At 38.0% G+C, this 13,999-nt stretch overlaps 1 protein-coding gene across 4 annotated transcripts in view; it reads left to right on the top strand.

The window, feature by feature from the left end:
• PRKCI (protein kinase C iota) overlaps nucleotides 1-13,999 on the top strand; it is a 78,048-nt gene that overhangs the window by 9,431 nt on the left and 54,618 nt on the right. For 3 of the 4 annotated variants that reach the window (XM_029214907.1, XM_029214908.1, XM_029214910.1), the window contains one exon: nucleotides 5,950-6,071. In XM_029214907.1, the coding sequence (XP_029070740.1) occupies nucleotides 5,950-6,071 (122 nt within the window). Of the gene's footprint in view, nucleotides 1-2,072; nucleotides 2,131-5,949; nucleotides 6,072-13,999 lie in introns of those variants that run through there. The other variant, XM_029214909.1, reaches the window with a different exon arrangement.

Genomic DNA, 13,999 nt, shown 5'->3' with positions numbered 1-13,999 from the left:
ACTTTTTGGCCAACCCAATACAAAGTACATCTTCTTTCCATCTCTAGCCTCTCCTTAATCCCCTGTTCCACCACCTAGAGTTAACTACTATTAAAATTCTGCTTTCTTTTATTATATCTGTTGATCAGTATGGAAGATGAGGAATTTAGCACTTCTTCATTGCCTCCTCTCCTGACTATTTTTAGTTTTTCTTGTGGTTACATTTATAACTTAAATAATACACCTCCTCCCGCTTTTCTTTTTTATTTATAATTGTGGTAAAAAAATTTTAATTGACCATCTTAACCATTTTAAGTGTACAGTTGAGCAGTGTTAACTATATTCACATTGTTATGTGACCAATCTCCAGAACTTTTTCATTTTGCAAAACTGAAACTACATACTAACAACTCTCCCATTCTTCTCCAACCCCCAACCCCTGGCAACTACTATTCTGTTGTCTGTTTCTATGAATTTGACTACTCTAGATACTTCATATAAATGGAGTCATACAGTGTTTGTCTTTTTGTGGCTGGCTTATTTCATTTAACATAACGTCTTCAAGCTTCATTCATATTGTAGCATGTGTCAGAATTTCCTTTCTCTTTAATGCTGAGTAATATTTCTTTGTATTTATATATCACATTTAGTTTATGTATTCATCCGTCAGTGGACCCTTGGGTTGCCTCCACCTTTTGGCTATTGTGAATAATGCTGCTATGAATGTGGATGTACAAATATCTTTTGGATTCCCTGTTTTCAGTTCTTTTGGATATATGCACCCAGAAGTGGAATTGCTGGATCATATGGAAATACTATTTTTAATTTTTTTGAGGAGCATCCATACTGTTTTCTATAGCTGCTGCACCATTTTACATTCCCACCAACAGAGCACAAGGTGCTAATTTCTCCACATCTTCGATTATACTCGTTCTGTTTTTTTCACAGTAGCCATCCTAATGGATGTAAGGTGACATTTCATTACGTTTTTTTCTTATTGGCGTATAGTTCATTTACAATGTTGTGTTAATTTCTGCTGTATCATTATAGTTTTGATTTACATTTCTCTAATAATTAGTGATGATGAACATCTTTTTTTTTTTAACATCTTTATTGGAGTATAATTGCTTGACAATGGTGTGTTAGTTTCTGCTTTACAACAAAGTGAATCAGTTATACATATACATCTATCCCCATATCTCTTCCCTCTTGCATCTCCCTGAACATCTTTTTGCTAAGCTTGTTGGCCATTTGTATATCCTCTTTGGAGAAGTGTCTGTTCAAGTCCTTTGACTATTTTTAAGTTTCAAGTTATTTGTTTTTTTCTTGTTCCCTGCTTTTACATTTAATTATTAGTTGTAAATATATTGACTCTCCACTAAGAAAGAGACATTTTTGAATTTACACTTCCTTTTGCTTTCTCTACATCTTGATTTTTCTTGGTAATTTTTATATTGTAAAGGTTTATAACATTATTCTGTTCTTTAACTCCTATTTTTTTAAAGTAATTTTAAAAAGCATTTATAATGAATTCTTATGTAAGTGTGATGCACTTGAAAAGCCAAGAAGTGTGTTTAGATGCTTAGAGAAGGAAAAGTAATCTTGTGTCAGTAAAACTTCTTTTAAGGGTTCCTGTTAACTTTAGTTTTGGGGGGCTGGTATGTTTTCTCCATAAATTTTATCCCATCTGTTTTCAATCATCTAGGATTTTCTCATACTTTTTGGTCTGCTGCTGCTGCTGTTTTCGTGTTCTAAGACTTTGATAAACTTGTCATTTCAGTTTTCTGTCATTTCATTAAGCCCTTAGGATGAAAGGTTATAGATGTTTGTTCCCTCCACCATATTAAACCAGAAGCATCTGTTTTTGTTTTCTTTTGTTTTTCTGTGTATTTTTTAGAAGGTTGGATTATTTTTATCTAATAAGGGTCCACTTCTATTTAAAGTGTTATATGAATTAATAATGTTTTAAAATTTATTGAACACATTTAGAGTATGCTATATGCTAGGTACTATTATAAGTATTTTAAACATGAATTCACTTAATCCATTAAATCCTTATAATATCATAGGAGATAATATTATTCTCATTTTATAGATGAAGAAATTGAACCAACAGAGAAGTTAAATAAATCACCTAAGGTTATACAGCTGGTAAGTGATAGAACCTGGATTCAAACCCAAGCATACTGGCTTTAGCTCTCATGGTCTTAACCATTATACTATGGCTGCCTCGTATATGTCACTCATCCATTGTGGAATGCTTTTTTTTTTTTTTTTTTTTTCTTCATGTTATGCGGGCCCCTCACTGCTGTGGCCTCTCCCGTTGCAGAGCACAGGCTCCGGACGCGCAGGCTCAGTGGCCATGGCTCATGGGCCCGGCCGCTCCGCGGCATGTGGGATCTTCCCGGACCGGGGCACGAACCCGTGTTCCCTGCATCGGCAGGCGGACTCTCAACCACTGCGCCACCAGGGAAGCCCTGGAATGCTTTTTATTTTATATTTCCTCATGCTTTTTTTAGAGACCAACATATGACACCTCCATTCACTCAACATATATTAATTGAACATCCATTCTGAGCCAGACGCTGCTTCAGGTATTGGTGATGCAGCAGTGAGCAAGACAGAATGCCTGCTTGCATGTTTAGTTGGGGGAGACAGACTGTAAAATATGTATAATTTATATATGCTGGCAACGTATTTTCTCTGAAGAATAAAAAACAATTAACTAGCTTCATACACTAAAGTAGACCCATTTAATCTCGGAAACAAGGGTTACAGTTTTTATTAGCCAAACTTTTTTTTAAAAATTTATTTATTATTATTTTTTGTCTGCATTGGGCCTTTGTTGCTGTGCACGGGCTTTCTCTAGTTGTGGCGAGCAGGGGCTACCCTTTGTTGTGGTGGCTTCTCTTTTTGCGGAGCCTGGGTTCTAGGCACGTGGGCTTCAGTAGTTGTGGCTAGCGGGCTTCAGTAGTTGTGGCTCACGGGCTCAGTAGTTGTGGCACATGGGCTCAGTTGCTCCGTGGCATGTAGGATCTTCCCGGACCAAGGATCGAACCTGTGTCCCCTGCATTGGTAGGCGGATTCTTATCCACTGCACCACCAGGGAAGTCTCTAGCCAAACTCTTAAAAGTGAAATTGACTGACTGTATCCATTATGCTTTTGTCACAAAATAACATCTAATGATAGCTGTGGGTTGGGTGGATGCTGCTGTGGGAGGTGGTGTTGCAGACTAGCATGCAGGTGGTTTTTCAGGAGTGCTTTTGGGGTTGACAGCTATGGAAGAGAAGGGGAGAAGCAAGCTTAGGTAGGAAAAAATCAAGATGCCCTGAAGTCCCTACAGAAGTCTTAGTTGACCCTCCAGGGAGTTCTGAAGATGAGTTGACACTTCAGAGCTTTCCTGAGTCACATCTGGGACCTTTATACCCCCATATTGAATTGGCTGTTGGTTGTTGGCTGACCAGGAATGGGATTTGACTATAGGCGAGCAGTCACATCTCTGAAGGAGGCTGAAGACTGGGGATGTCTACCGGTAGCACTCCCAGTAACTGGGATGACAAATGCTCCATTGCTAATGGGGGATTCTGGAGGTGGGGTGGAGAGCCGGCAGGTCAGATCACAGCATCCACCACGAGTGTCATTAGGAGATGTGGATTTGAATTTGCATTCTGTTTCCTAACTGTGAGACTCCGGCAAATATTCCCCTGTGCTAAGCTTTTTAAATCTGTAAAACAGGATTAGTAGGTCTAGTTTGACAGTTATTATGAAGATCATATAAGATGTTTGTTCAAACACCTGAAACATGCTAAATATTCTGTACATGTTTATAGGCTAAGGAAACATAAACAGTGATATTTCCTTGTCAAGAGTGCACTTTTTAGAAGTTGGGTTTTTCCTGGAAAATACTACTTCTACATTCAGTTAAGAAATATTTGAGTCCCTATTATATAAATAGTTATGTGAATATAGTAAAAAGTCAAGAATTTTTATCTTCCAGCTATTTATAATCTAGCTAAGGATGTGTGTATATAATTAGTTGAATAACAAAAGTTGGAACATAAGATACATGTTGGACAGGTTTAGAAGTATAGACCATCAGGCTTATGTGGTTGAAAAAGTTTTAATGGAAGTTGATATTGAAGAAAAAAGTTGATGTTGAAGAAAGAAGGTTGATGTTAAAGAAAGATCCCCACCTCCCTCCTTAAACTGAGGACAGGTCAGGATTAAAACTTAGATCATCAAGGTCTTATGTGTGGTGGTTTGAGTAAACAGATGTCTGTAATAAAGAGTTTGTATCGGGAATGGTGCGATCACGTTGAGAATAGAAATTGGAACAAGCTTGGAACAAGCTTATCAAGAGTCTTAAATACCACAGAGAGAGTTGGAATTACAGATTTAGGAGACCCTTACATAGAGATAATAGTTAAAACATTGAATGTGAATTAGGTTTCAGAAAGAGAGAGACAATGAATGAGAGAGGTTGTGAAGAATGTCTTGTGACTGGAGATAGAGGAGACCTAATAAGTGTTCAGAATAGTAGAAAGGGAGCCAGGGAAGCAGACTGTTACGAAAGCTAAGGCAAGAGGGTTCCAAGAGGCAGGGGTAGAAAACCATGAGATGCTTAGAAAGAGAATGATTATCAAGAAAAGGCCATTCAGTTTCTATGTGTGGCTTTCTGCTTAAAGCCCCTAAAGACTGCAGTTTTAACTTTTTTGCACATGTCTAAAATTTTTAATACCTTATTTCTTACTCTGTGTTCTACGTTCCAACTACACATGTGTGCTTGCACAGTCCCTAACACAGTGTCATTTCCTTCCTTTCTTCAACAAATATTTATTGAATACCCATTCTGTGCTAGACACTGCGTTGGCCACTAGGAATATAATGAACAAAATTCCTATTTTAATCAAGCTTACATTCTAGCTGGGGTAGATGGTAGACTATAAACATTGGTTTATCTGTCCAGTGATAGAAGAGGTAGGTCAGAGGGGCAGCTAGGGCCATTCACACAGGGCCCTGTAGACACTGCTAGAGACTTTGGATTTCCCTTTACTTTGGGGAAAGACATTTGGAGAGTTTAAAACAAAGGAAAGACATGAACTACATTAATTTTGTAAAACGCTTATGACAGAGGTCACTATATGTGTGTTAAATTAAGAGTCATTCGGTCTGTTTGACTTACCTTTGAAAAGATGACTGTGGCTGGCTACAACATGGAGATTAGATCACAGGGAGCCTTCTTATGGGTCCCTGGAGGAAAACCCAGGCTTCTGTTCTAAAACATTTTGTTATGTTTTTAAGTCTCATTGTGAATAGCTGCTAGGTGGATTTATTTAAGTACTATGACTTATCCAACAGTAATATAAAAATAAACACACGTTTATGTCAATTCCTTCTTTTTTTTGGTGTCTACCTTAAAATATGAATCCTATTTTAAAACGAATTTTAGCAAATGAGTTGTTAATCTGGGTGATTAATCCATGGAAGTCAGGGCTGAGGAAGAGGACATGGCAGACCTTTGTCAAATTTTTGAAGGGCCATCTCTTGGATGAAGGTAAACTTTTGGGGGAGGGGAGATCTAGGACTAGAGATTGAAAGAGATTTCAGTTAAGTATAATGCAGAGTTTGTCAGTAATAGAGCTGTTTGTGGAGTGGAATGCCTCACAAAAGAGTGAGCTTCTGATAACTAACATTAAAGCAAAAGTGGAACTACTATCTGTTAGAGCAGTTAGGCTTCCTGAATGAGGAGGGGAGATTGAATTAAGCTTTCTCACAAAATCACTATTTTAATCTTTAAGCATTATTCAATGTTGGTATTTTATTTTTTACAGAGAGAGTTTACTGGAAGTGGCACAGGCTGGTGCACACACAAAATAACTGAAGTCCATCAAATGGTCAGGCATTCAGTAATATGTAGAACATTATTAGTCTTAGTCATTGTCTAACTTAAAACTCCTTTTCTTTTTCAGGGATATCATGATAACACATTTTGAACCTTCAATCTCCTTTGAGGGCCTTTGTAATGAGGTTCGAGACATGTGTTCTTTTGACACCGAACAGCTTTTCACCATGAAATGGATAGATGAAGAAGGTGAGTGAATAAAGAGATGGCTGTCTGTGTGAGCATTTGATTTAAGATACCATTTTGTAATTTTTTTTAACAATAAAGCTATATTTAATTTCAATCAATCAAAATTTTGTAGCTTTGGGCTTCCCTGGTGGCACAGTGGTTGAGAGTCCACCTGCCGATGCAGGGGACACGGGTTCGTGCCCTGGTCCGGGAAGATCCCACATGCCGCTGAGCGGCTGGGCCCGTGAGCCATGGCCGCTGAGCCTGCGCGTCCGGAGCCTGTGCTCCGCACCGGGAGAGGCCACAACAGTGAGAGGCCCGCGTACCGCAAAAAAAAAAAAAAAAAAAAAAAAAAATTGTAGCTTTTAGAATCTATTGCTCAAGACTTCACGTAAGCAACTTAAATGCAAAGTATACTGGTAGTGCTTAAGGGAAGCAGACTGTGCACTTTTTTTTTTGCTCTCCTTCTATTTGATATTTTTTTATTAGTTATCTATTTTATACATATTAGTGTATATATGTCAATCCCAGTCTCCCATTTCATCGCCCCCCCCAACCCGCTTTCCCCCCTTGGTGTCCATATGTTTGTTCTCTACATCTCTGTCTCTATTTCTGCCCTGCAAACCAGTTCGTCTGTACCATTTTTCTAGATTCCACATATATGTGTTAATATACGATATTTGTTTTTCTCTTTCTGACTTACTTCACTCTGTATGACAGTCTGTAGGTCCATCCACGTCTCTACAAATGACCCAATTTCATTCCGTTTTATGGCTGAGTAATATTCCATTGTATATATGTACCACATCTTCTTTATCCATTCGTCTGTCGATGGGCATTTAGGTTGCTTCCATGACCTGGCTATTGTAAATAGTGCTGCAATGAACATTGTGGTACATGTATCTTCTTGCATTATGTTTTTTTCTGAGTATATGCCCAGTAGTGGGATTGCTGGGTCCTATGGTAATTCTATTTTTAGTTTTTTAAGGACCCTCCATACTGTTCTTCATAGTGACTGTATCAATTTACATTCCCACCAACAGTGCAAGAGGATTCCTTTTTCTCCACATCCTCTCCAGCTTTTGTTGTTTGTAGATTTTCTGATGATGCCCATTCTAACTGTTGTGAGGTGATACCTCATTGTAGTTTTTATCTGCATTTCTCTAATAATTAGTGATGTTGAGCAGCTTTTCATGTGCCTCTTGGCCATCTGTATGTCTTCTTTGGAGAAATGTCTGTTTAGGTCTTCTGCCCATTTTTGGATTGGGTTGCTTGTCTTTTTAATATTGAGCTGCATGAGCTGTATATATATTTTGGAGATTAATCCATTGTCCATTGATTCATTTGCAAATATTTTCTCCCATTCTGAGAGTTGCCTTTTTGTCTTGTTTATAGTTTCCTTTGCTGTGCAAAACTTTTAAGTTTCATTAGGTCCCATTTGTTTATTTTTGTTTTTATTTCCATTACTCTAGGAGGTGGGTCAAAAAAGATCTTGCTGTGATTTATGTCAAAGAGTGTTCTTCCTATGTTTTCCTCTAAGAGTTTTATAGTGTCCGGTCTTACATTTAGGTCTTTAAACTATTTAAGTTCATTTTAGTGTATGGTGTTAGGGAGTGTTCTAATTTCATTCTTTTACATGTAGCTGCCCAGTGTTCCCAACACCACTTATCGAAGAGGCTGTCTTTTCTCCATTGCATATCCTTGCCTTCTTTGTCATAGATTAGTTGACCATAAGTGCATGGGTTTATTTCTGGGTTTTCTTTTCTGTTTCATTGATCTATATTTCTGGTTTTGTGCCAGTAGCATATTGTCTTGATTACTGTAGCTTTGTAGTGTAGCCTGAAGTCAGGGAGTCTGATTCCTCCAGCTCTGTTTTTTTCCCTCAAGATTACATGGGGTATTTGGGGTCTTTTGTGTCTTCATACAAATTTTAAGATTTTTTTGTTCTATTTCTGTAAAAAATGCCACTAGGGATTGCATTGAATCTGTAGATTTCTTTGGGTAGTATAGTCATTTTCACAATGTTGATTCTTCCAATCCAAGAACATGGTATATCTCTCCATCTGTTTGTGTCATCTTTGATTTCTTTCATCAGTGTCTTATAGTTTTCTGAGTACAAGTCTTTTACCTCCTTAGGTAGGTTTATTCCTAGGTATTTTATTCTTTTTGTTGCAATGGTGAATGGGATTGTTTCCTTAATTTCTCTTTCTGATCTTTCATTGTTAGTGTATAGGAATGCAAGAGATTTCTGTGCATTAATTTTATGTCATGCAACTTTACCAAATTCATTGATTAGCTCTAGTAGTTTTCTGGTGGCATCTTTAGGATTCTCTACGTATAGTATCATGTCATCTGCAAGCAGTGACAGTTTTACTTCTTTTCCAGTTTGGATTCCTTTTATTCCTTTTTCTCCTCTGATTGCCGTGGCTAGGACTTCCAAAACTATGTTGAATAATAGTGGCAAGAGTGGATATCCTTGTCTTGTTCCTGATCTTAGAGGAAACACTTTCAGTTTTTCACTATTGTGAATGATGTTTCCTGTGGGTTTGTCATATATGGCCTTTATTATGTTGAGGTAGGTTCCCTCTGAGCCCACTTTCTGGAGGGCTTTTATCATAAATGGGTGTTGAATTTTGTCAAAAGCTTTTGATTTAAGGTACCATTTTGTCTTTTTTTTTTAATTAATTAATTAATTTATTTTTGGCTGCATTGGGCCTTTGTTGCTGCACGCAGGCTTTCTCTAGTTGAGGTGAGCGGGGGCTACCCTTTGTTGTGGTGCGCAGGCTTCTCATTGCAGTGGCTTCTCTCGTTGCAGAGCACAGGCTCTAGGCATGCGGGCTTCAGTAGTTGTGGTACGTGGGCTCAGTAGTTGTGGCTCGCGGGCTCTAGAGTGCAGGCTCAGTAGTTGTGGCACAGGTTGCTCCATGGCATGTGGGATCTTCCCGGACTAGGGCTCGAACCTGTGCCCCCTGCACTGGCAGGCGGATTCTCCACCACTGTGCCACCAGGGAAGCCCTGTTTTTAAAACGTAATAAAAGTCCTAATTAACTTAAGGAAGGAAAGGTATATTAGAAATTTCATGCCATTCTTATTTTCCTTCAAGTATTTGAGTATCAAAAAGTACAACTTGGTTTTGCCCTTTTTACCCTTAAATATAGTGAAATTAATGTGACTTTTTTCCAGCAATAAGGTAAACATCTCATTAAATAGTGTTACATTTTAGTTTAATTTTGAATATGTGTTGCCTTATATTTTAAAAGATTACTTTCAATAATTTGACAGTACTTTACAGCAAATATTCTTTAAAGAAAATGTTTTAGAAAAAGTGTAAAAGTGATTGTGACAACCATTACTTCAAAGGTGGTGGCAAAAACTTGATTCAGAAAACATTTATTGAATATGTGTGTGTTGAGGATAGATACTTTCTATCCTCAAACTCCACAGGGAGATGGACATGTGAAGAACAAATGTGACAGTTGAACCTAAATGCATAGGGGCCTCAGAATACAAAAGAAAGAGGAGCATCCGCATATGCCTGAAATATTTGCAAAGTTTGAACTAACCGTATAACAGAGTAAAAGTTTTTGAAGTGGAGTAGGTGAGGGGAGAACCAGAAAGAAAGAATAATATATAAAAAGGCACAGAGGTATGAAGAACATGGTGTGTGGGGAAGAGCAGTAATTCACTAAATTGAAAGTATGGGGAGGCCTCGTTCTGGCGGTCCCATATGGAACTGGAGTTGGAAGAGGTGAGTCTGGTCTCAAAATGGAGGTAAAACCACCACCAGGTCACTCCCAGCCTGCTGCCACCAGGACGAGGGCCGTGATCCAAAGGAACCAGCGCTGTTGAGAAAACTGTTTATTGGAGGTCTGAACTTTGAAACTACAGATTATAGTTTAAGAAAACATTTTGAGAAATGGGGCACACTTACGGATTGTGCAGTGATGAGAGGCCGCCAAACAAAACTTCCCAGGACCTCTAGTTTTGTGACTTACTCTAGCGTTGAAGAGGTGGATGCACAGTGAGTGCAGGACCGCCGAGGTTGATGGGTGTTTGGTGGAACCAAAGAGAGCTGTTTCTAGAGAGAATTCTGTAAAGCCTGCTGCCCTTCCGAAAGTGAAGAAACTTTTTGTTGGTGGTGTTAAAGAAGATACAGAAGAATATGAGAGACTACTTTGAAAAGTATGGCAGGATTGAAACCATAGAAGTTGGTCTTTCAACCATGGAAGACAGGCAGAGTGGAGAAAAGAGGATTTGCTTTTGTAGCTTTTGATGATCATGATACAGTTGATAAAATTGTTGTTCAGAAATTCCACACAATTAACGGGCATAACTGTGAGGTGAAAAAGGTGTAACTCATAGTTCTTTCTCTCTAAATAGCTATTAAGTGTCCTAATTTTCTGGGGAAACTATAAAACTGTAGCCTTTGCCTCATTCAAGTAAAGGTTAAACTTTTCATTAAGGTCTGTTGATTCCCATGTGATCCTTTTTACACTGGTGAATTCTGATACCAGTTTTTTCTTAATTTTAGGCTTACAGAGCCAGTAGTAATTATTTTTGAGTTCCTTGCAATTATTTTTCAGTTGTAATTTTTCATCTTTATTTTTAGCCATGTAGGCATTGGGGCATGCTTATATGGAGAAGAAATTTTCTCTAGGATCAGTGGAAGACAGGACTATAATTTGATTTCTCTGGTTTATGAGAAACATTGTTCTAGAAGCTAAACATTTAATTGTGGGATTTTATATCAGAGCAAATAAAGATCATACTTCATTTCTTTACACAGATTTATGACAGCCATTCTTCTTCTTTGTGTTCAAAACTAGTTTTACTGATTTGTTTTGATGTGCATGTGGAAAAGCTGGTTTGCTTAATCTAACTAAACATTTTAGAATGAATAGTATTTTGTAACAATCATATGCTGGTTCTCATATGCAGTGAGAGTGTGGGGCAGGGCATGATAAATGTGAGTTTTTAGTTCCCTATATAAGAGTGATTGTTTTTCCTTAAGGATGTGCTTTAAAAATATTACATCTAATATTGAGTATTTTCTAAATTTCTAATTCTATAAATTCTAATTTATTCAGGGTCTGAATACCCGGTTTAAATTTAACTGTGTCACTTCTCTTTTACTAGACACTAGTAATTTCTGTCACTAGCCTTTGGGTATTTTGTTTCTTGTTAAAGTTTTTATTGAGAATAATGCATGCTTTTTAACAAAAGTATTGATTTTTTTGAAGGAAAAAGTGTCTCTGGAGATCTTCAGACCCCCAGAAATAGCTGCTATGAACGAATTTATGGTATCTCTTTCTGTGAATATACAACTAGAAGGGATAGGGTAACAATTTTTTTCTGTCTTACAAATAGACTAATATTATACAAGCTGTTATTTAACCTGTTTTTTCCCTTACCATCTTGTAGATAGCTTGTCATATCCGTGGTTTTTTTTTGGCCACACCATGTGGCTTGTGGGATCTTAGTTCCCCGACCAGGAATTGAACCCAGGCCCTCAGCAGTGAGAGCACGGAGTCCTGACCACTGGACCACCAGGATATTCCCCATATCAGTGCGTGCAGATTTATCTCATTCCTCTTAAAGGCTATGTAATATTATATAACAATGTTGTACCATAACTTATTTAACTAATCCCCTTTTGATAGATATTTGGATAGTTTGCAGTTTGTCAAAAATACTGGTGCAGGGAATATCTTTGTGCATGTATTTTGGGGACACTTGTACTATATTATTTGTAAATTCCCTGCAATGGAATGTGTCCTTGATGATAGGTGGTACCAAATTGACCTCCAAAAATATTGTACCCCTTGTTATACTTTTACCAATAGGATTTGTGAATTCCTTTTTTTTTTGTACACCCTGTAAAGGACTATGTGAGGGAAACAGTTGAAAATGTAGGTGACTTGCAGAGTGGGAGAGGGTATTATTTGGATATAGTACTTTAATTCATGTCCTGTTGACTCTAGTAGGTGAGTTTCATGGAAATTTCAAATGAGTATAAACTTTCTTTGACATAAAGAGCATGGAGTGTTTCTGGATTCTGGGAGGTTAAGCTTCTTCCTGACTTGCATTATAAATCTGATTTGATCATGGGGGGAAACACAGAGTGCCAAGATGCAACAAAACCATACTTAGGATGGCAAGAAACATATTTCTCTGATGTGATGTTTTCCAAACATCTTCAGTCTGGTGTAATTTTAGCTGGTATGTTAAGAACTAAAATAGTAAATCATTCTTCATACTTATTTTTAATCCCCAGCACTATGCACTGATAGCAGTAATCGTGTCAGAAAAAACAGTGAGTGAAAACTTTTGGACTGAATGTATATTCAGTGTAACTTCAGTTATTTAGATAGCAGTGTCGTGGCTCCAAACCTGAAAATTCAAAAATGAAAATCAACATCAATAAGAAAGAAAATCCGAGTACCTCTGAGCAGATCTTGTTTTGTAACTGGTATTTTCCTTCTGCTTGGAGAACTTCCTTTAACATTTCTGTAGTGGAGGTTTGCTGGTAATGAATTCTTTTAGCTTTTCCGTATCTTTACTTCTCCTCTAAAAATAGCTTTCCTGAGGTATAATTAACATACAATAAACTGTGCATATTGTAAGTATACTATTTGATGAAGTTTGACACCCAGGAAACCATCACCACAAGCAAGGTAGAGAACATATCTATTACCCCTTAATGTTTCCGTCTGCTTTGGAATTCCTCACTCCTGCTCCTCTATTCCAGGCAACTACTGATCTGCTTTCTGTCCCTATAGGTTAGTTTGCATTTTTGGTCTGGCTTCTTTCACTCAGCATAATTATTGATACATGTTTTGTGTGTATCAGTAGTTCTTTTTTTTTTTTTTTTTTTGAGTGGTATTCCATCATGTGGATGTACCACAATTTGTTTATCTGTTCATCTGTTGATGGACATTGAGTTTGTTTCTAGTTTGGGGCTATTATAAATAAAGGTGCTGTGGCAATCACATACAAGTCTTTGTATGAGTATATATTTCCTTTTGTCTTGGGTAAATACTTAGAGGTGGAATGGCTGGATCATATGGTAGGTATATATGCTTTTTTTTTTTAGTGAAACAGGAAAAGAAAAATTTGAGGAGATGAGATGGGGTACTGCACTCCAGGCATGTTCTCAGGCAGATGGTTTTTAGAAAGGAGTTTATATGGAAGTTGAGGAAATGGATACCTTTAAAAAACTATGCCTGGTAGTCCCTGGAAAGTCTTCGTGTACTCCCAGGGGGTAGAGGACCCCACGAGAAGATAGCTAACTTTAAGAAGTCCCCAAGCACTTCTCTTAGCTCTGGCCTCTGCCCCAGCTCCATGCCCCAGACATTCTGCCTAGTAAATTCTGGCTGCTACCATTTGTATATCAGGCTGTGGTGATGCCTGAAAGGCAAAAGGATCAGACTGGGGCCCACCTGGGAGAAACGCCTTGCAGTGGTGAGGTGGGGATTTGTTGAGAGGTGAAGCAAGAGAGACCATAGGAGTCCAGCAGGGCACCAGGGCTCTCAGACATGCTGTCAAACATGCTCTGGTCTCTGCGAAGTTCTGTCCTTCTTGTTGGCAACCCCGTCTCCAATTGCATTGTCTTCCTTCCCTCTGTAAGAGCCAACTACTACCATAGAATAAGTTTATAGTCTAAACTGTCTTCGCACTCCTATCCCTCAACCCCTAAGCAACCACTAATCTGTCACTTTTTATATGTATACATGACAAAGTATAGTGTTTTTATGTGCTTTTATTTTATTTTAGTTTTTTGGCCATGCTATGTGGGTTGAGGGATTTTAGTTCCCTGACCAGGGATTGAACCCTGGGCCCACTGCAGTGAAAGCACTGAGTCCTAACCACTGGACTGCTAGGGAATTCCCTTTATGTGCTTTTAAATTTATATCAGTGGCATTATTCAGCACATATTTTGAAACTTACCC

Source organism: Monodon monoceros, unplaced genomic scaffold (assembly GCF_005190385.1).
Source record: "Monodon monoceros isolate NGI ecotype Baffin Bay Population unplaced genomic scaffold, NGI_Narwhal_1 Super_Scaffold_11, whole genome shotgun sequence".
Taxonomy (NCBI): domain Eukaryota; kingdom Metazoa; phylum Chordata; class Mammalia; order Artiodactyla; family Monodontidae; genus Monodon; species Monodon monoceros.
This window is presented reverse-complemented; position numbering and strand designations above follow the sequence as displayed.